The 26,514-nt window shown below is 41.1% G+C and overlaps 2 protein-coding genes across 3 annotated transcripts; one reads left to right on the forward strand and one right to left on the reverse strand.

Moving 5' to 3' along the window:
* Positions 1–2,059: 2,059 nt before the first annotated feature.
* LOC140541122 (uncharacterized) lies at positions 2,060–10,726 on the reverse strand. Of its 2 annotated transcripts, XM_072663657.1 has the most exons (8): positions 8,213–10,726; positions 7,399–7,444; positions 6,185–6,337; positions 5,988–6,077; positions 5,767–5,880; positions 3,114–3,206; positions 2,919–2,999; positions 2,060–2,474 (listed from the first exon to the last, which is right to left on the reverse strand). In XM_072663657.1, the coding sequence occupies exons 1-8, from the start codon at positions 10,721–10,723 to the stop codon at positions 2,464–2,466; spliced, it is 3,099 nt and encodes a 1,032-aa protein (XP_072519758.1). In that variant the 5' UTR covers positions 10,724–10,726; the 3' UTR covers positions 2,060–2,463. The 2 variants fall into 2 exon arrangements, with proteins under 2 accessions (XP_072519758.1, XP_072519759.1); XM_072663658.1 differs by lacking the exon at positions 5,988–6,077.
* Positions 10,727–16,027: 5,301 nt separating this feature from the next.
* Positions 16,028–23,801, forward strand: foxo4 (forkhead box O4). The gene is made up of 3 exons (XM_072664060.1): positions 16,028–18,384; positions 18,577–20,067; positions 21,103–23,801. Exons 1-2 carry the CDS (start codon positions 17,953–17,955, stop codon positions 20,044–20,046), a joined length of 1,902 nt encoding a protein of 633 aa, XP_072520161.1. The 5' UTR covers positions 16,028–17,952; the 3' UTR covers positions 20,047–20,067; positions 21,103–23,801.
* The last annotated feature ends 2,713 nt before the right edge of the window (positions 23,802–26,514 follow it).

Consider the following 26,514-nt stretch of genomic DNA (forward strand, 5'->3'; position numbering starts at 1 on the left):
GTATTTTTTCCCACAGTGATGCCTCTTGTACATCTACTTATAACCTCTGGGGAGATGCTGTGTTATTTCCGGTTAAATAAAAATGGCTGGTTAACTCAATGTCAGGGATATGATATTTTTTAACATTCGCCCAGTAGCACATTTGTGAGAGTCTCCGCTCTAATTCATCCCAAAGGTGTTCTATCAGGTTGAGGTCAGGACTCTGTGCAGACCAGTCAATATCTTCTACACCAAACTCACTCATCCATGTCTTTATGGACCTTGCAGCAGTGCACAGCCATGTTGGAACAGGAAATTGTTCCTGCAAAGTTGGGAGCATGAAATTGACAAAAATCTCTTGGTATGTTAAAGCATTATGAGTTTCTTTCACTGGAATTAAGGGGCCCAAACCCAACTCCTGAAAAACTACCCCACACCATCATCCCCCCTCCACCAAACTTTACACTTGGCACCATACAGTCAGACAAGCACCATTCTCCTGGCAAGTCCATCAGATTGCCAGACAGAGAAGTGTGATTCTTTGCATTGTGCTTGGTGATATAAGGCTTGGGATGCAGCTGCTACCCATTCCATGAAGCTCTCTGCTCTTTGTTCTTGAGCTAATCTGAAGGCCAAAAAAATATTTGGTTGTGAGGAAATTTCACGACTGGACTTATTCTTATCACAGTACCACGCTGGAATTCACTGAGCTCCTGAGGGCAAGCCATTCTTTCACAAATGTTTGTAGAAGCAGTCTGCATGCCTAGGTGCTTGGTTTTACACACCTGTGGCCATGGAATTGAGGACCTGAATTCAATGATTTGGTTGGGTGAGTGAATACTTTTAGCAATATAGTGTATGTGCAAAGAGAAGTGTGGGTAACCGTGGTCTGAAAAAGAAACATCAGCTGCGTCCTCGAAATCGCTCCAAACATAGGCTGCATTTCTAGCCTTTATTCATAGGGTCCTTCACTTTGGACCAGCCTCCTATGACGTAGTGGCTGGGAAACTTTTTGGAGCGTAGCTAGCAGTATTTCAGCCCCCACTGTTAAAAGAATAAGGCTGTTGAAACTTTTTCATTTTGAAACTAAAGGAACCACTTAAGGTGCTTTGAGGAACCTTTAAGGAACCATTTTCTTCCAAAAATCTTTTCTTTAAGGTTTCTCAAACAGTTTTGAATAAAAGAACCTCTGAATGTTCCTCAAAGATCTTATACTTTGAACAGTACAAGCTGCTATCTTAATGAGTCACATTACAGAACAGCCAATCAGAGAACAAAATCTTTATATCAATCGTAAAGGTGCAGTAACAAAAACAGGCTTTTTAAGTCCAAGGGATGAATAGTGACTGGACTCAGTGGACTTTAAGGTGGGGGGACAAAAAGCTGTCAGAAAGGTGCAAAACAGTCCAACATTGTCCGGCTTTGACAAACTGTGCAGGGAATTTTTTTAGCTTTACTGTTGGGATGATTCATGGTTAACCAGCAAATAGAACCACATGAGAACTTCTAGAATAACCAAAACTCAGAGATATTATAGTGCATCTTTAATTCAAGTGAAACCAGTGAACACATTAAATTAACAAAATTATTAAAGAAAACAATATAAAGCTTCCAACGGATCTGCAGTCGCATTCTGGGATCGGATTAAGCGCAAGACTAGACAGGCAAAACAGATTTTCCACTGATGATTCACCACTGGCACTCTAATTTAGTCCTACATTAGGTTTAATCTGTATCTGGGAAACTAGTCCACCTTCCTTTACCCTTTCTTATATGAGAGGTCATTTTACTTGCATTGACTGACTGTTTAGGTTTAAAATGAATCATTAAATTCTTCATATAACAGTTCTGACAAAGAAATCCTTTTTCAGCAAGACCTATTGACATTCAACTTCATGCTTACGTCAAAACAGGGATCTTGACAATTGAACACTGAAATAAAGAGGCTTACCAAACAGACTTTGTGTCGACAAGACAAATAAAACAGCAGAGGATCCATTATGATAAAGTGGTTATTTCAAATACTTCTTTAACTTTAATAACCATATACAATAATAACTTTTACTTTAACAACCATACATAAATTATGTAGTAAAATCTGCTTGTATATTTATATTAATACAGTTATATTGGCTAGCAATTCTGATGCAACTTTGCATAACCCACAGCAACATACGTTTCTAAATATACTTCCAGATGATTACAGTTAACCAAACTTACACTGACATAGTAAGTCAAAATACAAAGAACACTCACAGCAAGGTGTGTATTTTTGCAAACTATAATTCCAAAGAAAAGCTTGAGTAGTCACTTACATTTACTGTTAAGCTCTTTAATTGCTTGAAAAACTCAATTACAACACACAAAAAAACACAAAGCTAATTTATTTACAATTTATTTACTGCATTTTATAAACAATAAAATCCAACTTCGATAGAACACAACAAATAAAAACTGCCTGTAGATGAGTCCAGGTGTTCTTCTTTACTGATGTTCTACGACAAAGAACAAAAGTTGTTTAGTAAATTTTATAAAAATCTGTTTGTTTGTTTTGAAAAAATAAAACAGTAACCAGTGCCAACAAAGCTTCCGCCTTTCAGACTGTAAAGGTTTAGCACTTGATCTTCTGCAAGCTTGCTTTTTTGTTTGGCAGGATTTAAATCCCACTAGGTAGCACTCACCACCACATCTTTTTGAATTGCTGCAAAGTTACTGGACAGTTGAACATGCTTGGAGGAGAACACTAACCACCAGTTCTGATAATTCTGATAATGGTGGGATTTTGAAGGCTATGTATGTTTTGGTACATTTCTGGGAACGCTTATGTCTCTGGTGCCTTTCAGAATGCAAGAGACAACAACAGCATACATGAAAAAACTAGGCAGAAGGACTTCAGCTTAAATAACTTAATACTAAAAAGTAATCTGGACTAGAAATACCTGCTTGTAATCTTTTACATTCCTCTAAACACATCTCGAATTTCGGCTGAAATGGTAACCAATCCGCCAACCAATTGCAACCTGAAAGAGATTAAAGTTTAGAGGAAGAGATGCATAAGACATACATAATACAATTGACAAGATATTAAAGTTTTGCAAGAAACGTAACCAAAATAATGACCTAAACTTTTATACCTGCAGGTCTTTTCCCAAGCTCTTGGAGAAAGCCCTCTAGTTCTTGGTGGAACGTGTTTATTTTTTCTTTAAGTAGTGTGCATACCTTACAGTCTGTAGGGAAAAAGAAGACGGGGGGGGGGGACTCAAATCAAAATACTTAAAGAACAAGAGCACTCTGCCTACAGCGGGTCTTCACACAGGGACTCCTATATTAATGGGTAGAGCCACAGAGGAAATTGATGCATGTGAAATTTAATTTTGATTACCAAGAGAGAAGCTGATGACAAGACTGTTATAAATAGAACACAGGAAGGAAGGAAGCACACTCTATAAATAGTGCACACATGCAAACATGCACTTGTCCAAATCACGCAATAACACTACAACCCCCTCCTTTAACAGTAAAATCCAAGCACAACAAGACTCAACCAAAAATTCAACTAGTTACTATTAGAAGACCATCATTGTTTTGCCTTGTAAATTCTGGATGTAAAAAGCTAGGTTCTCCAGGGTAGTTCGTTAGTGGGGGTTTCTTGCCAGGATATGCACTTTTAGATATGTAATTGATAGGCTCTTAATCAGTATTACAGCTTTGGTTTAGGTGAGAATGTTACCAAATTTATCTTTGGTGCTATACGGAGACGGCATATGTCGTGGGGGTAAACTGTGCATTCTGTTAATAAATGCTTAACTGTTTGGCAGGATTGCCCCTTAACAGAGGAGAGTGCTTTATCTTTGCATGTCCAATTCGGCATCCAGTGTACGTAGCCCGGGGATGGATTCACAAAGGCTCTACTAAGAAAACTCTTACAATAGGGTCTTAAGAGAAACAAAGTTCAAAATGTTCCTATTCAAAAAAAAAAAAATAAAATAGTTAAATAGTTAAACTATAGTTTAAGACACTAGTCTGGGTTTTCTTATTTAGGCCAGTAGTAACGGTCACTGCAACACTGCAATGCAGTGTGATGCCACAGCTCATCATAAACAATGCAAAATGATATTTTTACAATTACAATGGTTTAGTTAAACCAGTGCAGTGGACACAGAGCTAAATGTAGGAAAAACATGAGTAAACAAGAGCTACAAGTGAATTGCCCTTATATAGTTTTTGGAGATTTCGGAGAATGCCAATTGTTCTTAGAAGTTTTGTGAAACGCTCATTAAAAAAATCAATCAGAATATCAATACATCTTAACTTTTTTCTTAAGCATGACGTTCAGGTGTGGAAAAACAGGACATCCAAGAAAAATTTAAGATACTTTTGTGAATCCAGATTGGTATTATTGTCCGTCTGTCTGTCTGTCTGTCTGTCTGTCCCACTGTTCACAAAACAAGATATCAACACTGGTCTAGCATCGGTTGGCGGGGTCTTGTAGACAGTAACCATCATCCCAGTAGCTCCCTTTCCTGACTTTCCAAGGCTAGAGCTTTCTAAAGTGTGTTTTTTCTCACAGTAGTGGGCACCTAAAAAGCACACAATGTGCAACAACACATTCACTCAACACAACCTTACGACAAAACTAGAGTAAAACTACAGTACACGTTTCTTAACCTTTTGACAGGTCATCAATAGAAAAATCTAAAACCCCCTAGCAGTTCACTGCTTTCACCAATTTCTTTTTTACAGTATGGACTTTAATATTTCAGGCCAATTGTAACATAAATAATACTTTTTAAAAATCATAAATAACCATCCTGAAACCAATCAGAAATCTGTGTTTTGAATAATAATAATAATTACAAAAAAAACATTAGGCCCTGAGTACTGTGCTCACAGTGTGTGTACATATTAGTATGAGTGGGTCATGTTGGTCAATAGCACTGGTGGCGCAATCCAAATACATTGCAGAACTTGTTACAGTTACTGTTGCATCACAGCAGCACACCAGCATTCAAACTTTTGTTGAGAATATAAAAAAGCTTTATAAGACATTACATTTAAAATGAATATTCATGGCTCTGAGTCCACAGAATCAAGAGTCATCAAAAATTCAATTCTATATGTAGGCATATGGCATGTTTGTGATCTCAAAAGGCCTCTCAACACTCAGTCATATCTGGAAATCAAGGTTTGTTATTTTTTTAGCTTCCTTATTGTGAAAGGAAGTGGGTGAAAGGAAGTCAAAAATGCCTTCACAAGTGTCTTACGTAGCATCTGCTAGGTTTAGTACTTTTTCTGCAAGCTTGCTTTTTTGTTTGGCAGAATTTAAGTCCCACTAGAAAGGACTCACCACCACGTATTTGTGAACTGCTGCTGATGCAAGGTTACTGAACAGCTGTACATGCTTGGTGAAAAAACACCAACTGCCTATTAATTCATCAACAGATGTCCACAATGGCTAGCGTCACGCTGAGTGATGGTGGGATTTTGGAGGCTATGCAGAGGCACTCCCTATATCCTTTACAGGCCACATACCTGGACCCTGCTGCTTTGGCTAAACAAATTTTCTTGTGACAAGTTAACTTTAGTTTTAAGAATTCATAATAACAAGAAAAGTCTGAACTGTATATCTGAATCTCTTCAAAGGCTCCCATACTCACAAAACTTTAAACTCCTCAATGTCTACCCAACAGAGAAGTAAATACCCTCAAATGAAGTCAGATTCTATTGTTTTAACTAATTTAAGTACAGTACAGACTGACTGTACAATGTATAATCACAAGTTCGTACCATGGCTGGCCTTCTTTGATTTAATGTCTTTCGAAGCCGTAACTCGACTTTGAGCACCTTCATCTGGCTTTGAGCATCCTGGTGGTTCAGCACCGGAAAGCTGGTCCTGCACATCTAAGTGAGGAAAAAGTCAAAATCTTACTCAAACATTCCTCTGTTCAAAAGCACACCATGTATGGAGCTCATTAGATAAAAACAAGCAACCAGATTAATAACCCTACCAGTTCTTTTCCTTTTAGCCAACGGCAAGGCGTCACTGCTTGCATGCTTCTGGGCAAAAGCTGGAAGCAGTGAACTCCTTGTCCTTATACCTTCAATTCAGTTTTAATACCGTAAATATACCAAGAGAACAGACTCCATATTACGGATTGACTGAAATGGATATGAGGAACTAAAACCAAAACCTTCATGAGCGCACCTGATAAGCCAGTTGGTTTGTTATTTGTCTGAGGATGACCGGCTTCTGCTGAGAAGACGGCAATCCCGGGAGGCTTGGGACCAAATCTCAGTCGGCCGGGGGGCTGCAGTTCAGACGGTTTAGCTTGAGTTATAGTTTGTGAAGCCTTTGAACCTGTAATAATAGACAGCACAAGAAACTACTAATACATTTACTCAACATTAAGTTTGAAAAACCAGCTACACAACATAACCAGCATCAGTTTTCCCAGTCCACTGTAGAAAAACACAGCCGAAGTAGCATCACATCAACCTAAACCATATAAAAAAAACATCCTAAAGATTTCAAGTCTGGTAAGACCCGGGAGAGCTATGCCTCAGTCTGCCCTCTTGTGTGCTGCATTAGAGTTGCACAGCGACAGGTAAGCTGCTCAACAATGATTTTATGAGGGCAACTGGGGTGGGGCAACAAGGTGGGATATTTGAGCCTTTTAAGCTTGCTGAGGTTGGAAGAACAAAGAAAGGTAGGAGGAAATACACAGCTAAAGGCAACTAGACTCTACTAGTTACTGTTCTGTTCTGGATTTCTAAAGAGCAGATAGAGAGAAGCTGTTACAAGGGATGTACTAATAGGAATTCTGGGTGGATTCCAATATCCCATCTTTTTCATGTGACTGATCTGCTAATACCAATACATAAATATTTATAAAATGTAGGACGGGAGCCTGCATGTACATGGAACATTTATTAAGAAATAACATTTATTTCGATAGTTTCTATATATTATTTATTGCTGTAGCCTTACATTGCAAGTTCTACTCTTCCAAATTACAATAAAATTAAAAAAACACAACACACCAATACACTGAAGGCCAGCAAGAATACCAGAGCCATTTGAAGTTGGTTTCTCCAGACAGGGATTAATTAAGCCTGTACTAGACTACATAGCAATCTGAATTAGTATTCCTCATTAAAAGGACGAGATAGTCCAGAACTGGGAAACTAACCCAGGATCTGCTACCTAATACAGACTTTAAAAAGAAAAAAAAACAGAGGCAAATGAAGTAATCCATGCTCTTCGTGAAGAATCCCAAAACTAATTCTCACCAGATTCATTCATATTGTTTTATGTTTGATAACGTTGCCGGTGCAATAATGGCAGTTCCACAGCGATACTAAGGGATTGACAGATTGAGACTAAACTCACAACGAAAGAATCAAGTACTGAAATCTCACCTGTAGTCAAAGCGCAACCACTTGTTGAGGTAGCCGTGTATAATGTCTGGGGGGGGGAAGAAAACTAATAAAAACTGTGCAAAAACAGCAGAACTTTGAGGAAACAATACAGCGCCAGTAAAATGTTTGGACACAGCTGTTTGAGTGTACACTCATCATCATCTTAAAAACATCAGATCTAAAGGCTAGATCTGATATTTTTGTGTTAAAAAATAAAAACATAAAATATCAAGTAGGTAAAAGGTATTCACACACACCCCTACAGCCTTAGGCCTGCTTGAAACCCCACGGACACAAAATCCAACTACAGTGCATACTGCATGTGTCCCCAGTGTCCTTTTCTTTTGAAAACTATAATATGGCCACCCTATGATCAGCACACATTCAACCAGGTGTAGAAAGGTTTGACTGGTACTGCATGCAAGGCTATTTGCCTAGGCAGTGACATTATTTTTAAAAAGTTAGAATTTGAATAATTGAGACCGACTGTTGAGAATTTCCAAAAATTAGTTGGAAAAGAGGATATTATTGTCATCAGGATAAATTGTCACCATATATATTTTAAGCAGATCATTAATACGATCAGCACTTAAATAATGCTGACCAACTGTTTCAATAGAGAGAGAAATAGTAAAAACAGAACAGATTTAGTGCAGCACAGGATTTAGGATGAGACAGACGGAGATTAAAAAAAAATTATCACATCCATAAGGTTTGCCCCCCCCATGCACTGAATGATAGAACTGTGTGTATATACATACATAAATTAATTTAATATAAGCATACAAATGTAAAGATTTGTGGTGTTTCCTACCTTTATATTTTTAGCCGTTGTGATGTTCTTAGGGGGTGCAAGTTTTTTTCCTTTATTAAGCTGGACCGGCCGCTTCACACCATGCAGAGCAGATGAGGATGCCTCCAGCTGACTGACTGCTTGAGCTGCAGGCACAGTCTTTGATTTAACCATCGATGTTCCCTGTGAGGTAGGAGGCCTTGCAGGAATCTGGGTCTTGGGAATACTGGATTTACAAGCAGGTTGAGGAATTTTCCTTCTGACTGCAAGTTTAGAAGGAGGTTTGTTTACAACTGCAGATTCAGAGCTCAAGGATTTTGAGGTGGTGCATTTTGCTGAATCCTTCGGTGCCTCACTGCAGGTCTCAGACTTGACAGATGATGGATTGGCACCTGTTGTGTCTGATCCGCTAACACCAGCCAGATCATTATTCGAATGTGCGTCAATACTGTTGATCACAGAAAGTCTCTTCTGCATGTCCATGGGCTTTGCGCATCTCAGTCTGTCAAAGCCTCTGCCCAGAACAATCGGGGTGGATGTAACAAGGACACGTGATCTTGTTATCTCAAGGGGATCGTCTAATGAGAAAATGCTGCTGTGGCTAATGTCTAGGCTGAGGCAGGAGTCCTGTTCAAAAAAGCCATTCTTTCTCCTGCGACGTTCCTGGTGCTCCTCTCCTTTACCCTCAGCCTCAGGAAGGTCCAGAGTTCTGTTGGAGCAAACTGCCGCCTCAGCACTCAGCGCAACGACGTCAGGCACTGCGCTGACACACAGCTGCTCTGAAGGTTCGGGTGAAGGTGTGTGATCTACAGCAACACCAGCATCAGCATCAGTGTGTGTTCGCAAATATGAATCAAAGGGCTTTGTAATATTCACAGTGGTATTCACATTGGCATTTTTCAAGTTGGAAAGAGGCTCTGCAGATGTGACTTCAGTGGTTACATTATGTTTAGTGAAGGTCTTGCCAACCGGCTGTGGATTAGCAGAGCTCGGCTCTCCAGCTTCAGGAGAGACATGAAGAGAAGCACTGGCATTTTGCTCCACATCAACGGTTACTTCGGTGGCCTTCGTAAAAGTGCTGTGCTTCTCACAGTTCTCAACAGAAGGAAGACCTTCACTGCACTGCTGTTCTGGTATGCTTGACCGAGGCTGTCTAATATCTACACTATGATCAAGCTTCTCATTTGGCTGCCCTGTGGTAGTGCTTGAGGGGCCACAGACATCAACAGTTGAGTTTAAGTGCTTTTCATGTGCAGCTTCCAGACTGCAATTAACAGTGGAAACAGAAGAACTACTTCCAGGAGTAGACGTTTCTCTTTGTTCTGGAGTCTTTTCAAAGGTTGAGTTGCACTCTGTTCTTACAGATGGATCAGATAGAGTGGAATTCAAGCCAGACCTCTCCTTAAGATCAGTTGTAGCATTTAAACCAGACCTCTCCTTAAGATCTGTTGTAGCATTCAATCCAGGGCTCTCCTTAAGATCTATTGTAGCATTTAAACCAGACCTCTCCTTAAGATCTGTTGTAGCATTCAATCCAGGGCTCTCCTTAAGATCTGCTGCGATATTCCATCCAGGGCTCTCCTTAAGCTCTGTTGTAGCATTCAATCCACGACTCCCCTTAAAATCTGCTGACAAATTCAATCCAGACCTCTCCTTAAAATCTGCTGTGGCATTCAATCCAGACCTCTCCTTAAAATCTGCTGTGGCATTCAATCCAGACCTCTCCTTCAGATCTGCTGTTGCATTCAATCCAGACCTCTCCTTAAGATCTGCTGTTGCATTCAATCCAGGGCTCTCCTTAAGATCTGCTGTGGCATTCAATCCAGGGCTCTCCTTCAGATCTGCTGTGGCATTCAATCCAGGGCTCTCCTTCAGATCTGCTGTGGCATTCAATCCAGACCTCTCCTTAAGATCTGCTGTGGCATTCAATCCAGACCTCTCCTTAAAATCTGCTGTGGCATTCAATCCAGACCCCTCCTTAAAATCTGCTATGGCATTCAATCCAGACTTCTCCTTAAGATCTTTTGTCATGTTGAATGTGCTGTTCTTTGACCCTGCCCTTGCATCACATTTTCTTGCACAATTATCAGACTCTGGAAAATGTGAGCTAGCATCAAGCATACCTTCTACCGGACAGGTTTCTGTCACATCAGAAACACTGTCATCTGGTGGAGATGTAATAGACATGCTGAAATCTATTGAAGGGCAGTTCTCCACCGGTGCACTAAGCCAGCTGTTGTAGGCTGCCTTGTTTTGACTTCTTAACCCTGAAATGACATCAGCTTGACCTTTTGCGAGGGTTTTGATTTGCGAGCGATCGGGGAGATCTGAACTGAAGGATGGATCGATGGTATCATCAAAAATTCCAGACATGTATGGAAAAGTTTCATCACTGATTTTCCGGAGAGGGGAATTGGAACACAGGCTGGGAGAAAGCTGGAGGAGCTGGCTGGCAGACACATGCCTCTGGACGGTGGACGCTCCGAGTCGACTGCCACCATCCTCACACCTTTCCCTGTGAACACTCTCCATATTATGAGAAACCTGAGGACACAGGAGGAGACAGAAGACACAGAAGTCAGCTATATCTGTGACATTACACACCCCTTTACATCCACTTTATGAAATGTGGCAAATGACAGCACCATGATTTAGCTGGAGAAGAATGGCTATTCTTCATTAGTCACTACTCTCTGGTCTGTATAACGTTTGTTATGTTATTCACCAGTTAAAACAAAATGTGTAGCTATTATTGAGGGTCCGTGAAGTAACTTTTACATCATTTAATTTGACTCGTCACCACGTCTAAGCTGTAGCTGGCGAGAAGCTAGCGCTAACGTTAGCCAGCCAGCAAAACACCCCGTAACGCCTGCTTTTCTAGGACACTTAGCTAGCTAACCGGTTTGTGTCTATTGCTGAGTGATGGTTTAACTGAGCTAGTGAAAACGCTCGACTGACAAGACATGACACATTCAGCAACTTACCAACTGACTCGACAGAGCAGAAGCTAATGCTAACTAACTACTAACTAGCTAACTACATGAACCCGAGTCTGCGGCGAGGCGTCAGGGCAGATTTGAAAGTTGCTGGTCGGCTTGTGATTGGATCAGAAGAGCGTCACGTGGTCGCAGAACTCACAGACGAGGAGGAGAAACCCCGCCCTGAGACCAGCGTCACTGCAGGCAGGCAGGAGAGGAGAGGCAGCACAGCTCAACGTGGGGTTGGTGTTACTGTAGACATTAGGGTGTGATTCGTATTCATATTTATATCAAATATATAATATTTAATATTATAATAATTTTCAATAACAAATTGAAACAAAAAAAAACATTTTGAAAAGCATCAATAGGGACTAGAAAAGTGGAGAAGTGATAGCGTAGCCTGAGTGGTTCCCACTTCCAGGCTGTTGTTATGTCCCTGGCATTCCATAGCATTGTTGTTGCAAAGATGGTTGCTATGGTGTTGCTAGGGGTTGCTATGGTACCCCATGTGGTTAGTTGGGCATGTATTTGTATCATCCTGACATAAGAAGGGTGCACAAACCTTTGCACCCCATTCATTCCTATGAGTATAAAAATCTCCATAAAGCCTGTACGTCTGATCAGCAAGCTGTATACAAGCCTGAATCACACAGGCTGAACAATGTGAAGTCACAACAGTGTGGATATCTCGGAAACTGTCACAATTTTAACATATACAGTCGTTTTAGGTCAGATGTTTTAGTGTACTCCATAATATGGTTGTGAAAGTGCAGCATATTATGATACTTATACATTGTGTTCTGTGTGCATGCATGTATTTATTATTCCTTTTCAGAGACAGTGTCAACTGAGTGGACAAAATACACAGCACATATACTACAAACATGTTATTGCAAAGTTATGTTGTCTGTTAGGTACGTAACCAGAACAAGACAATGCAGTCTTTGTAATATGAATCTAGAAAGACTTCATACATGAAAACAATATTAGCAAGACTCCTAAACGTAACGTTTGTGGTAGCATTTTTTTTATGCTTTTATGAGCGTTTATTGTTTTCTTAAATGGGATTTTTACATAACTTGGTTTTGTAAATATTTTTATTTACATGGTTGATTTTGAAAAAGTGCAACCTTTTTTATGTGAATACAAAAATTTGTTGTTGCAACTTTTACATATTAGGACACACACACACAGGATCTGGGATAGGTGATTTTGATCTAATACTATGGACAACCAATACTCCGTTAAGAAACAGCTGAGGTTGTGGTTGGAAGTTAGCGGCTGCAGTTAGAAGTTTGCATACACTCAAACATGAAAATCATGGCAGTATTAGGCTTTCAGTGATTTCTTTGAGCTGTTCGTTTTCTGGGGTAGAATGAGTGTAAATCATACATATTTCTGTGTAATTCTGTGTAAAATCAACACTCAAACCATAGCAGGTTGCACCGTGACCAGATGCTTTTTTGACCCCTCTTCTTGGCAAAATTGGGAACGTTCAATGTAATTAGTTGACTTCCTGGCATGGACTAGGATTGAGCACAGTTCACATATTTTTAGGGTCAAGGTCAGAACTTTTGGAAGGCCATTCCAAAAGATAGATGTTAGCCTGCCTTATATACAATCACCCTTGACAAGTATTTGGGGTCACTGTCCTGTTGGAACACCCAATTTTTAATCGTCTAGCTGATGGTTTCAGCTTATGCTGAGCAATTTTGAGGTAGTCCTCCTTCGTAATCCTGTCCACTTACCAGTTCTGGTAAGTTCTGGAGCAGCCAGAGCATGATGCTACCACCACCAAGCTTAATAGTTGGTTCAGTGTTCTTAGGGTTGAATGCCTCACATTTACTCATTCAAACAAACCTCTGGTCACATGGCCAAGCAACTCAATCTTCACTCATCTAACCATAAAACCTTCCTCAAGAAGGATTTCTCTGAGTTTATCTGGTCAACTGAAAACTTGAGAAAAAAAGTTGAACATGAAGGTGTCAATTTTGTTGTCATTCTTTGGCATTCCATGGCGATGTAAAACCTGCTTGACTGTAGACAGTGAAACTAGTGTTCCTGCAGCTTCCAGTTAATGGCAGGACTGTACATTCACGGTTTGTAAGTGTTCAGTCACCATTCTCAGATCTGCACTGAGCTTCTTAAACTTTCCCATCGTACTGTGTGCTGGTCAAAACAATGAATGCTGTAAAATGAACCCTTCTTATGTGTACATTGGGATATTGATACTTTATGAGTAACATCACACTCCCTCTACCAGATAAGATGATCTTAACACCTGGCCCTGGCCGGTAAAAGCGTCTAATGTGGAGCTTAGTTAGTTGGGTAAAGAATCAGATGTCTGCTGACTGTATTATTCAATGACTTTATATACAGACATCAGCCATATCCTATTACAGATGTACGGACATCATAAACAACATTCCCCCGCACTGAAGACACAAAAGGCCTGCAAACATTCCAAGCGAGGAATTTACTCCACTAATTACACTGAAGTGATTTATGGTCAGTGGATCCCAGTAAGGCTAATATTTATAAATGTAGCTTCTGCAGCTAAATAAGAGTGGTAAAGAGAAATTCATAAAAATAATCAAAGTACAAAGAAACTCAGCGTATCTAGATGGGTGGATAATGTTGGATTTTAAATGTACAGGAAATTATATGTACAAAATGTATAATTGTATATGTCAAATTGTAGGTTAAGTGTTGTATTTGTTATGTCTTGAAATTAAATGAATTATTCAGGTTTCATGTTATGGTTCAGTTCATACAGTATAACAAAAGACAAATGTCAGTAAAGTGGAAACATTTGAAATTCAGTTTATTCATCGAATATTCATTGTGATGTCATCAATAACATAACACTACAAAAGCAATATCAATGTGCAAACGATTAATGCCCATGACCGAAGATACAAAAATGACTACTTCACTATTAATGATTACAATAGCTAGTACATAACACTAATGTCTCTATGATAAATACGCAGAAACATAAAGGTATGTCCCAAGTGTATAGCTTTACCTACTAAAAGAAATGGCCTATTCCCTACTCTGACCACCCCCATTCCTCCAATCATCAGATACGTTTATTGTACATATGTATAATGATATAAATGTATAGATCACTATCAGTCAGTGGCAAAAACTACAATCAACTGACCTCAAAAAGGTTAATCAGGAGGATAAATCCCAGGAATGCAGTGATCCAGATGAAATTCCAGAATGAATTATCACAGCCATTCAGTTAATATGTAAAGATCGGATTTGTCTGTGTTATTTGGTCAGGAGAGAAAAGGAGGGACTTCTCCTAGTATGTTACCATTCTGAAATGCATTTTCACAATCCTATAATAATCTAATTTGAGTTACTTTACTGTTCTGTAAGTACAGAAACTATAATGTCCTTAAAAATGTAATAATTACCAAAAACAATATTACAGTATTGTAATAATATATACAAGTTTATTACTTGTAGTAGGGGCCTGTCTGAAAACCGACAAACTGCCCTATAATGATTTGAGTATCCTCAATTCTGTATTGGCATGTATAATAGAATTATTATAGAAAGCACCAGTACTGGAAGAAAAACAAAAACTCAAAGGTCATTTCATAGTAATAATAACAATAAAAATTTTAGTAGTTGTAATAACAACTACAACCACAGTTAGTAGTTATAGCAGTATCAGTGATGGTAATAGTGTAAAAGTGGGTGTAGTGACACAAAGATGTGAAAATCAGTGGTATCCTGCACTCTTCTGTAGGTCTACTGCTCACTATTGGCGAGAGGATGAGGCGCCAGCGTCTGGGAGCTGGTTAGAGAAGTTTATGAAGCTTACTGAAGTTGAGGGTTCAGCTGTAGTCTTCTTCCTGTATGGTGGTGTTTTAAAAGGCTTTGCTGAAAAACTGGCAGTCAGTGAGCTGCTCCGAAAAACCTCAACCTCTCCAGCCATAATTAGATAAACGCTTAGGAAGATCCCAACCCCGGGAGCTCAAGAGTTGCATCATGCAACGTGTCTTATGCCGCCCACCACTGGCAGGAGAGGAGCTGCACAAAACTCCTTATGGTGAATGTAGTTTTTAAAGGAGTTCAGGCTTACTGAGGTGCGGCTGCGAGTGGCTCTGAAGGCAAACTATATCATGTTAAGTGCAGGCGATCGTCAGGACCAGGCAGCTGAAACCATTTGTCTACGGCAAAAAATAAATACATAAATAAATAAAGGTGTACAAAGACGAGGATTAGCGTGTAAATAATATATAATATAAAATAAACTGAAGGGTATTTATAAAAGTCCAAAGTGCAGAGTTGTGTGATTTGACAATTTTAAATTTGATATAAAAAACGAAATATTTTAACTAAAAAAACATTTAGCCTCAATTAATACAGCACAAATTAGTGGCCTGCCCATCTCTAATGTAGAGATCATTTCCAAAACGGGACAGAGCCACAATAACTTAACACTATTAAAAATTGCCCTACATGTTCAAAACAAGTTATTGTTATTATTTATACATTTTAATCGACATGCAGATCTCCGCAGTTGATTGTAGGCTACATCAGTGTGGGCTGATGACCGTTACACAGAGGCTAAGCTCTCTTTGCCACAGTTTTAAGCACTTCACGTCCTAATGAGAGGAGACCGTTTTAGCATCGCGCAGCCACAACACCTTTAAGAAACCATTACATAACGAGAGATTTTGAGAGCCCGGAGCTTTCTACGGGCTTCACCCGCCTCCCCCTGTTTACACCACACACGCAGACACGCAGACACACACATACATACAGGCTAGTGCGGCTCATCACATGACTGACTCCATTTCCCAGAGACCCACGTTGGCGCGTGCGCAGTGCGCGCTGGCTGGCGGTGGTAAACAGACGTCAGAAGGGAGTCTTCGAGTCAAAACAAAACAAAACAAGATAGAAACGATGAATGACTCTGAATATCTGCCCTCGCCTCGCCGCGGACAGGATTGAACACTAACTACGATGGGGGACGGAGTTCTTTGAGGAAAAGCCGTTTTCTTCCACTTTTCGTCTTCTTCAACTGCGGGATTTTAACTCATAAATAACTGGAGGAGTTAGTTGGCTAACTCGGCGGCCGTCTAGTTTTCTCCCCCTCTCCGCTCGGAAACTATGGTTTTGAGAGCTACGGTCGGGAATTGCGAGTCGCCGACGGCCCCGGTGGGAATGCGGGACTGAAAGCTGGCGTTTTGAGAAGGACGAGGAGCTCGTCGTCGGTTCGGTCCGGTGTGTGGACGGAGGGACGTGGCTCGGGGAGTTCGGCGCCCGCGCGAGCATCGTGCGCAGCTGCGTGCGGAGGAACATGGCAGATGGCGGCACGCGCCCGCACACACGGCGTGTAGGAGCGCGCGAGCGGCGGTAACACCGAGTCCTGTGGGCTTTTCTCGGATCTGCTACAAAACACACACACATACACCCTCAGAGGAGATAGCAGTTGGGGCTGTGAAACACACTCTCTCTCTCTCTCTCTCTCTCTCTTTATATGTTTATCTCTCACTCCATTTAACGATATATCTATCCTAGCTGCATTACACGTTTGCTGTTTGGGCCGTTTAACTGTTAGCAGAGATATACACACGCGCTTTAAACCGCGACAGCGGGCTGGTTCAGTTCACGCCAGTAAAAAGAGTGGAGAACTGAGCTGCTTTCGGACTTTTTTGCTGGACTATTTTTTTTAATTTCATTTCATTTTTTTGCTTTAATAATCTGAAGCGGTGTTTGGAGACCCCCGGTGTGAAATGACGGTCGGTCGGTTGATTTTGACAGACTCCTCAATGTTGCGCAAACGTTTTCCTTTAACTTGAAGAACTTTTTAAACGGACGATCAGTATTTAATATTGAACGGAAATTGATTCTGTGGATTTATACATACAAAAAAAACAACAAGTAGTTTACCGGGGTGAGGGAGAATAGGCTTTAATCGCTGTAGACTTGAAGGTAAACAGTGTGTTATTGTTATGGTCGAGGAGTGAAGTGAATCAGTTCGCTGCTAGAAGAAGAGAATACGAGTGAAAGAGTGGCTCTTCATTTACGGTGTGTTCATTAGTGTGAGTCTATTTATTGAGCTGCTCCCAAGTATTTTTCCTTTTTTAATTTTTTTTTTTGTTTTTTTTGGCGTCATTAGTTCGTATCCCATAAATCCAATCGCATAGATTACCCCTCCAGTGCTTTTGCGTTTGGCTCCCTGCTCCATTTGCCGCTGGCCATCCAGATGTTTTAATGTATTCTAGTAGTCGTACTACGGTTTGCCATGTGAATTTCCTTTGTTCGTCTATGTAAACAAAGAGGGGCCCTTTCTTCCCTCCTTGGCTCTGTGTAAATCGGAAGGTTTATGATAGTTACTATTAAGGAGATTATTTGGCCCCTTTAATCTCCAATCTGAGGATTAACTGACGCTATATTGGTGTGTCCAGATTATTACGTCTCTGCTCCACCAGCCAGCCGCTCTGCTGATAGAGCTGGAGCACCTTTAACAACACAAAAAGGACATTATCAAACCTCCTGACTTTTTATTTTTATTAATATTAATTATATTAACTAGCCTAGGAAGTTAGCCCAAATTACAGGTATCCTACATGCTGATTTAAACAGCCTAACACTCAGTCACCATTAGGGTTGTTGAGTGAACCCTAAACGAGTCCTTTTACGTTGATCTAGCAGTTTTGTTGTCATATTTTGTATAGAAAATAGCAGCACGTACGTAGTAGTTGGCCAATATTATCATTCTCCCCGTCGAGATTCGCTGAAATCCGCACAATGGAGGCGGAGAGCGTCCCCCCGATTGACCCAGATTTCGAGCCGCAGAGCAGACCGAGGTCGTGCACATGGCCGCTGCCTCGGCCCGACATCTCAGCTGTCAAAACGGAGGGGACAGACGGCGCCGAGTCCACCGCCGGGACCCCGCCCGCCGAGGAAGACAAGCACGAGCCCCAGCCAATCAGCGCCGAGCCCGAGAAAGCTGTGGCCTCGGAGGGAGGAGTGGTGGCCGGAGTGGGCGGGGCCACGCCCAGGAAGGGTTCGTCCCGACGCAACGCGTGGGGCAACCAGTCCTACGCCGATCTGATAAGCCAGGCCATCGAGAACTCCCCGGAAAAACGACTTACCCTGGCACAGATCTACGAATGGATGGTGAAGACGGTGCCGTATTTTAAGGATAAAGGAGACAGCAACAGCTCTGCTGGGTGGAAGGTAAGCATGGAGGCAGCACTGACTTTTTCACACTGCTATCATAAAGGTTTTATGTCAGTATTATAAGAGCTCTGAGCTGTAGACTTTGAATTAACCATTAACGCATAACCCTTACATTAAGTCTCATATCATGGTTCCGGGTTTAATTGCGTTTTTTTTTTGTGTGTTTTTTTTTTTTATGTGCCCACACAGAACTCCATTCGGCACAACCTGTCCCTTCACAACAAGTTTCTGAGAGTACACAATGAATCTACAGGAAAGAGCTCCTGGTGGATGCTCAATCCTGAGGGGGGAAAGACAGGGAAAGCCCCTCGCCGCCGTGCTGCCTCCATGGACAACAGCACTAAGTTGCTAAAAAGCCGAATGAGGGCAAAGCAGACCAAAAAGCAGGCTGGAGCAGCTGGCATGGGTGGTGCTGGAGGTGCCATACAGGGTGAGGGTGTGTCTGGAGCAGGGGGTGCAGACAGTCCTGGGCCTCCGGGACAGTTTGGGAAGTGGGGGGTGAACAGTAGCAGCCCATCATCCCGCGGGAGCTTGGATGACCAAGACATGTGGACAAGCTTCAGGCCACGCACCAGCTCCAATGCCAGCACCTTGAGTGGAAGGCTCTCTCCAATTGCGCCAGGACAGGAAGATGAAGACAACTTGCCAGAAGATGGGCTTCTAGGTGGGTATGCTTCTGGCAGTCTTCCACCTACACTTGCTGAGACCCTAATGGAGGAACTGGACCTGATTGATGGGCTGACCCTAATGACAGCACAGCAAGGGGGTGCAAGCCCAAGTACTGCCCCCCAAGCCCCACCTACACCACTGCCCTCCGCATCTACCCTGCTGCCTCGTGGATCTAACTTTTCCTCGTATCGTCAGCTACAGTCAGTGAAGGGACCTCAGGGAGCAACTCAGCCAGGGTCCCAGAGCTCAGTTCAGCAGGGAGGGGCTTCTAGCACAAGCCCATCAAATTTCGGAAACTCCCTGTTTAACCCCCTGCCTGGACCTGGATCTCAGAGTGGTTTCGGTGCTCACGTACCCTCCAGCCTTGAGGCACTTCTCACTTCTGACTCACCCCCACCAAGTGATGTCATGATGACGCAAGTGGACCCTCTGATGCCCAGCCAGGGAGGTGCTAATCTCCTGGGCCTGGGGGGGTCCTTGTCTGGCAACCAAGCTAAAGCTGGTCCTATAATGTTGGGCAAGAGTCTGGAACCTAGCCCAGTAGGGCAAATGACCCTTCAGACCCAACCCCAGCTACAGCCACAACAGCACCAGCAACAGCACTCTCAGATGAGCTTCGGCATGCTGCTGGCAGGCATGGGCCAGGAACCAGCGCATCTAACAGCCATGAAGACCCAACATCAAGTGCCAGGTGGAGGGCTACTTCAGCACGGAGCTGTCCCTTCAGCAGGCGGGAATGGAGGTCTTCAGGGGATAAGCCAGTTCGGGGCACCAGCTTGCTTTGCGCCCTCTCAGGACCGCCTGCCCACGGACTTGGATATCGACATGTTCACGGAAAACCTGGACTGTGATGTCGACTACATCATCAACAGTGACCTTATGGATGGAGATGCGATTGACTTCAACTTTGACCCCATTATACCATCTGGGCAAAGTTACCCTGGGCCAGCCACCACACAGAGCTCCTCTCACAACTGGGTGCCCAGCTAACTCTGCTGAAGACAAGAGCAGGTAAGCCACATGACAGTTTCTTAAGCCAGCCTCCTGTCTGTTGTCAGAGAGCCTGGTGCTTTTTATGGCTTAACCTAGGCAAGAAATGTATGTTTTGACAGGACCGTGCAGCTAAAAGTCTCATTTTTGGTCGTAATGTCATCATGTGTTAGCAGGTGCTTGCCAAAAAACGTTGCACAGAAAGGATTATGTATGGATGTGCAGATGGCCAATCAGAATGTAACTGACAGGATACTGGTAGTTGGCCAGCTTAATGAGGCTGAAACCACCAAACTTTTAAACAAACCCCAACTTTCTGATATTGGCAGTTGTTTTAGAGTCTTCTATAAAAGAACTGTCTGTGAAACACTGGCCAGACACATGAACACAACAGCAGATCTGCATTCAAAAACCGGGAGTGACAAAGACTCCAATGTCTTGTACAGGATCAGATTTACATGGAGTCCTGCGGTAATTCTCTATTTCTCTGGAGCTCCTCTGTGAGTTTATCCTTGTTTGGATCAACCATTTCTGTTGTCCTTTGGGAAAATTACAGACTGAATTACCTACTGTTTTTCACTGAACTCCACTGTCATCTGAAACATTTAGACCTGTCTAGATTCACATATCTGTATTTTTTTTAGACAGATGTCGCCTCACGCCAGAAATGTAATTCCTCTCCGTCCAATATGATGCCATTATTGGGGTCTTAGCCTAGCAAAAACATGCTAAACAGCGCAGTCACTGAGTTTCAGTGGGTGCATAGCTGTTTTTCAGATAAACACGAACAAACACAAACAGCCGTGGCACACCAACCGAACATGATTAGTCATGTTCGTTTGTGTTCATCCAGTTGGGGTGCTTTGGTCTTAAGAATTACCAGCAAGAGCAGATGAATAAGCATCATAAGATTAATACAACATAAATATTTAATTCTCAGTTTAATTCTCTATTCTTTGTGGTATAGTATAGTTTTGGGTCTTTGTACTATGAATAAGAATGTGAATGAACTACTGTGTTTTAATTGGGGTTTTTTGTTTTTTACTCTTATTACAGGACGGCTCTTCATCGCTATGGAAATGATGGAAAGTCATGGTGCATTGCCTGAAATGTCAAAACCTCCCCCTTTTTTTTTTCGTTTTCCTTTTTCTATTGTACCTCAAATGCGTAATCATTTTTGGCCGAGGACATAAACTGGCTTGGCCAAATAAAAGAAAAGCATCACAAAAGCAAAGTGCCAACATATACAGGGAAGTGGGCTATTGGACACCTTGACACAAAACACAGGAAACATCGTGAAACATATTTGCAAGAGGTTTTTTGTTGTTGTTGTTTTTTGTTTTTTTTTTCTTCTTAAAGTTGCTATTTTGCCTGATGTCAGAGATGTTGAGTAGGAAAAGGAGAGATATGATAACCATAGTGGTGAAGCACGACTAATAAACTACTAATCACGTTTATTACAGTTATGCCTATTACTAATACCAAAGTAGCGCAGGACTGAAATGGTACTTCGCTTCCTTGATCTAAAAACAGAACTGACTTGGCCAGGAGAATCAAAGTTTTTGTGAGACGCAAGGACCACACTTTGTTGGTCAGCAGCTGAAAACAAAAAAAAAAACCTTGAAATTTCAACTGCATCAAGGACTTGAATGAATCGGTGGATCAGATGGACAGCACAGCTGGTTTTATCACTTGAATGGATAGATGGACGGGCGGATGGATGGATGGATGGATCAGGTGGACGACGTCACCTCTGACCCGTGTACTTTCTGACAACCTCCTGAAGGCAGCATTAAACCACAAGAGCATATATTAAAAATGGCATTTGAACAGAGATGGTCTAACAAAGCCCAGAACATAACGTATGGTTGGACATGCTGTGCTCAGATAGCAGCTCGTTCTCAGTGGTACGAAGTGTGCCCATATTTTGTGTCTTACTGCAGAGAAGGAGGCAGAAAATATTTCAAGGTGTTTTGGCAATGTGATGGTGTTTGATGAGCATTTTAGCTTGGCATGTGTAACATCTGCTCAGGAAGGCGTTTTTCTCTTGGGTGTTAAAAAAAGAGTGGAGGCTGATCACTAAGTGAGAATGATTTTGATGACTTGCTCTTGAATTATGTTATTAATAGTATGAAGTAATGTGACACAACGGGCATTTTGATTCACCATAGAATTTGAATGGTTCTTTCTATGTTTTTTTTTTTTTCTTCTTCTTCTTCTTCTTCTTCTTTTTAACCACTCTGCCAACAAGGTGACTGGCATAGTGTTAACAGAAATGGAGCGTCCTTTGCAGGAAGCAGTAGCTAAAGTTTTTCTTTGATTGCTTGGATTTTCTAGAACTTGCTTGAATTCGAAGTGCTCGAATTTGCAGAATCGGATCCAAAGTAATGAGTCATTTCATTCACCGGTTCAATTGTTTGGTAATTTGCTCCACAAAACCACACCCCTCGACAAGTGCGATAGAAGGGGAGGGGGGCAGATATTCTATTCTCAGTGATTGATTACTCTTTCTTGTAATACTAACCAACTTTTTGTATAAATTTGTTAAAGAGAAACAGAAAACAATTGATTGACTATAGTTTTAGTGTCCGATTTAGATCGGGGGCGATTTTATTAAGCAAATATTCTTACTAATCAGAAAATACACTGTTCATGTGTTTTTGTGTGTGTGTTTTGTTTTTTTTAAACTGCAGAAATGATCAGACTTTTTCAATGGTCATTTTCTATGTAATCTTTTATTTTTGTAAGAGATGAGATGCATGTAGATTTTATACATAACCAAAGGAACACTAAGAACTGCATGTCAGACTGGGAGAGCTTGAGATTAAAGTATTGCAGTGTAGATAAGCTTTACACAACAGAGCCTGTTTATAAAAAAAAAACAACAACAAAAAAAAAAAAACACATGATTGAGAAGTTAACATCTTATTCCAAGGCAAATTCATGTGATAGCATGGATGCATTTAATAACATAACATGCTTTGCAAATGGATTAGAATTTGTCATGTGATCTCTACATTGTAATATGAAAGAATAGGATGTAATGAGCTCCATCACCTGCCAGACAATTTATATGATTTCATCTCGAAACAAAACAAAACAAAACAATACATACAGAAAGTGGATGATGCAATGTTTAACTCTCAGGGTTTTAAAAGATGATAATAATAATAATAATGGAAAAAGGACTTCCAGAAGGAAGCGGTAAGATAATCATGTTGAAAACACGTTGCTGATTTTTCAAAAAAGTGCTACCCAGCCATCACTTGAAATGTTCTAACATTGCATAAGTTCTTAAGATCTTATGTTCCACTTGATGAGAGAAAGAGGTTGTATATGTATGCATTTACAGAGTTTTGATATATAAAAAAAACAAACACAAAAGTTGTAAACTGCCAACGAACACTATAGCATGTCGCTCTAGAGCTAATTCTACAGCTCCATACTCTCATGTTTTCTTTTCAGTGTCTTTGATTGATTTCTGATTCTGCATTACAAAGGTTGACGTTTTGTTTTGTTTTTTTTGTCTTTCATCGGTCAGTTTTACTCCGTCAGCATTCTCGTCTTCTTTATATATAGATTGTACTTTGATTTGCGAGCTGGATAATATTATTCATCATTTAAACTGTAATAACTTGAGTGTATTAGTTCGAAACTAACTGTTAAAAGCTCTGCGCTTGCAGAGAGTTTTATATTTCCTCCTATTGATCGGTGCTAGATATCATCTATGACAATTAAAGAGGGCCGTATTTAGAGTTCAGGGCCTGGAATCATTTTATGCAGCACTTCATTACAAATTCTAAATATAGAGAAGAGTAGAAAGAGAAATGTACCTATATTCTAAGCCCCAACCGCTAGTTTTGTAGATTCTGAAGAACTTTGTGGAAGCAGATGAGGAGGTGGAGGGTGGGGGTGTGAGAAGGGAGGGAATAGGGGGGAATAGGGGGGAGGGGGGGTTTGTTGGTTAACTGAATCAGTCTCTCGCCACACATTGAATAACAGTGCACTACATTTTTTTAAATGAGTCATATATATATATATATATATATATATATATATATATAGGGTGGAAACATGGTGTTATTGTGTTATGGCGATTGATCTTGACCTGTATTTCAATTCACTGTTTACATCTTGCTCTGGTCTTTTTGGGCTTTTCCATGTTCATGCATGCATGTGTGTTTGCGTGCCTGTGTGTGTGTGCGTGCGCGTGTGCTATACATTCTGTATGTTTTAGTTGGGAATGATGCTGTATTGATTGCGTGGATTGAGAATGACAGCGAGTGTTGGATGATATACATTGAAAGGGGCGGGAACAAACCAACAGACTAGAGACGGGCAGGCTGTAGAGCTAATATTTCTGACTAGCGGTGAATAGACCTGGAGAGTTCACGTTAAATTTGTGAAGCTCAACACAGTTAGGCCTGCAGGTGGAGGCAGAGTTCTGGTTTGAGTACCAAGTGACAGACTAAACTATAGAATTCCTTTCTTTAAGAATGGCCGTGGATGTAGAGGACTAACAGCATTTGCAGTCAAAGTGTTCATTTGAGAGCAGGATGTTGGGCTATGAAATCCCGATAGACAGGGCCACAAACTTTCGACAGCCGTTTTCATACCTTATCCTGCAAAAACCCATTTTCCTTCTTTTTTATTTTTTTTTTATTTTATTTTTTTTTTTAGCTTACCTCATTTTTAGTGTACCTTCTAGTTTTACTTCCTTCCTCCAGAGATTCTGCTAAGTATCCCATTTCATGAAAGATGGTTTTAGTTTATGGGTAGGAGTTTTGTTTGTTTCTAATGGGGGGAAGAGGGTGTAAAGGATTGATGAGTTGTGCATAGCCAGTTTACTGTATGTGTACTTCATTGCTTTGGTTTATTTCGATTAATGTCCCCTCCCCTCCCTTTTTCCCCCTCATGACGTTCTTACTTTGTTAAGTTAGCCAGAAGTGACTGTGAAATCAGTCCAGGATAACTGAAATAAACCTAATCAGTTTAACTCATCTTGTCTCTTGTGATTCTCATTTCAGTGTGCCAATTTGCTGTCCTGTTAAAAGCCGTGGCTGGAGATCCACTATGGGCCTGTTTTCCTCACTAGAAATTTCCAATATTTCCAGAAGTATTTTCAGTGGTAATTTGCCAATTTACCATTCACTAGTCTAAGACTGGGCCCAATATGTCCAAACGTATGCTGACAGCTCTTCTATATTAGCCCCCATTGCTGACACAGGTGTTAATTTGCACACATGCACAATTTGAATGAATAATCTCCATTGAACAGAATGGGATGCTCTGGAGCAGCCATGCATGAACCTAAGGTTTGAGGTCAAACAGCAGCTAGAGGGAGCTTTAGGTTGCGGAGCAGTGTATCTGTCCCCTCTGGTGCAATGGGGCTGGACTGGAGTTGGATTTTGTGATTGAAAACTAATCATTCAACTTCAGTATCTGACATCACTAATGCTCTTGTGGCTTAGCACAATCAAATTCTCACAGCAAATGTACCAGTGTCCAGTGTAAAGCCTTCCCAGAAGGATTAGATGCAGTTACTGCAATAAATGAAGGTGTTTGTTGAAGTAACCGTCTCTGCTGTCCAGGAGAAAGGCTTTGTACTAGATATTTGGAGCATTGCTGTGAGGATTTGATTGCATTTATTTGATTGCACCACCCCACCTTATTCCAAACTCCTCAGCTCATTCCAAAAATATTGTATGGGACAGCATCCATCAATCCAGAAAACACAGTTCCACTGCTCCACAGCTTAATGCTGGGAGGCTTTGTACCCCTCTAGCCCACACCAGGCATTAGGCATGCTGCCAACAGGTTCATGTTTATCTGCTCCAGAGAGTCCTATTCTACTGTTAATATTTCTCTATAGGGAGTAGGCAAGCTGGATTTGTACATCTGTGTCAGCAAAGAGTGCTACTTAAAACAGCTGAATGCATTCATTAGAAGGGGTGTCCACAAACATTTGGACATGTGTATTTCCAATGTCTACAAGACATTGCAGTGGTTTTATTACAGTATTACACATATTACTATAATATCCTCTATATACTATAGTCATATAATTATGTAATGATTTCTGTGACAGAGCTTTTAAAGGGCACTAAATGGATCAGATGTCTGATTACTAGCACTGTGAACAATTCTGACTCGGTAAGTTTCTATAGAACCAAGCTTGTCACATCAAAACCACTCTGTATGACATTGTTTACAATATATGAAACCTTCGGTTAAGTACCTTTACTTTTACTTTTACATTGGTATGGTACAATAAAATTCCCCTGGAGCAGAAAGGGTTAAGAGATCAAAGACATTTGAAAACTTCTGAGAATTTCCTGGCATAGTCACCTTTATGACATCACCACCTGCTCAAATAAACATATGATGCAAATTGCAATTTCAGGCCCAATCCTAACACGTCATACTTTCAACCCTAGGTTTATTATTCAGTTATTAATCCTAATGCAG

This window comes from Salminus brasiliensis, chromosome 19 (assembly GCF_030463535.1).
Source record: "Salminus brasiliensis chromosome 19, fSalBra1.hap2, whole genome shotgun sequence".
NCBI classification, from domain to species: Eukaryota; Metazoa; Chordata; class Actinopteri; order Characiformes; family Bryconidae; genus Salminus; species Salminus brasiliensis.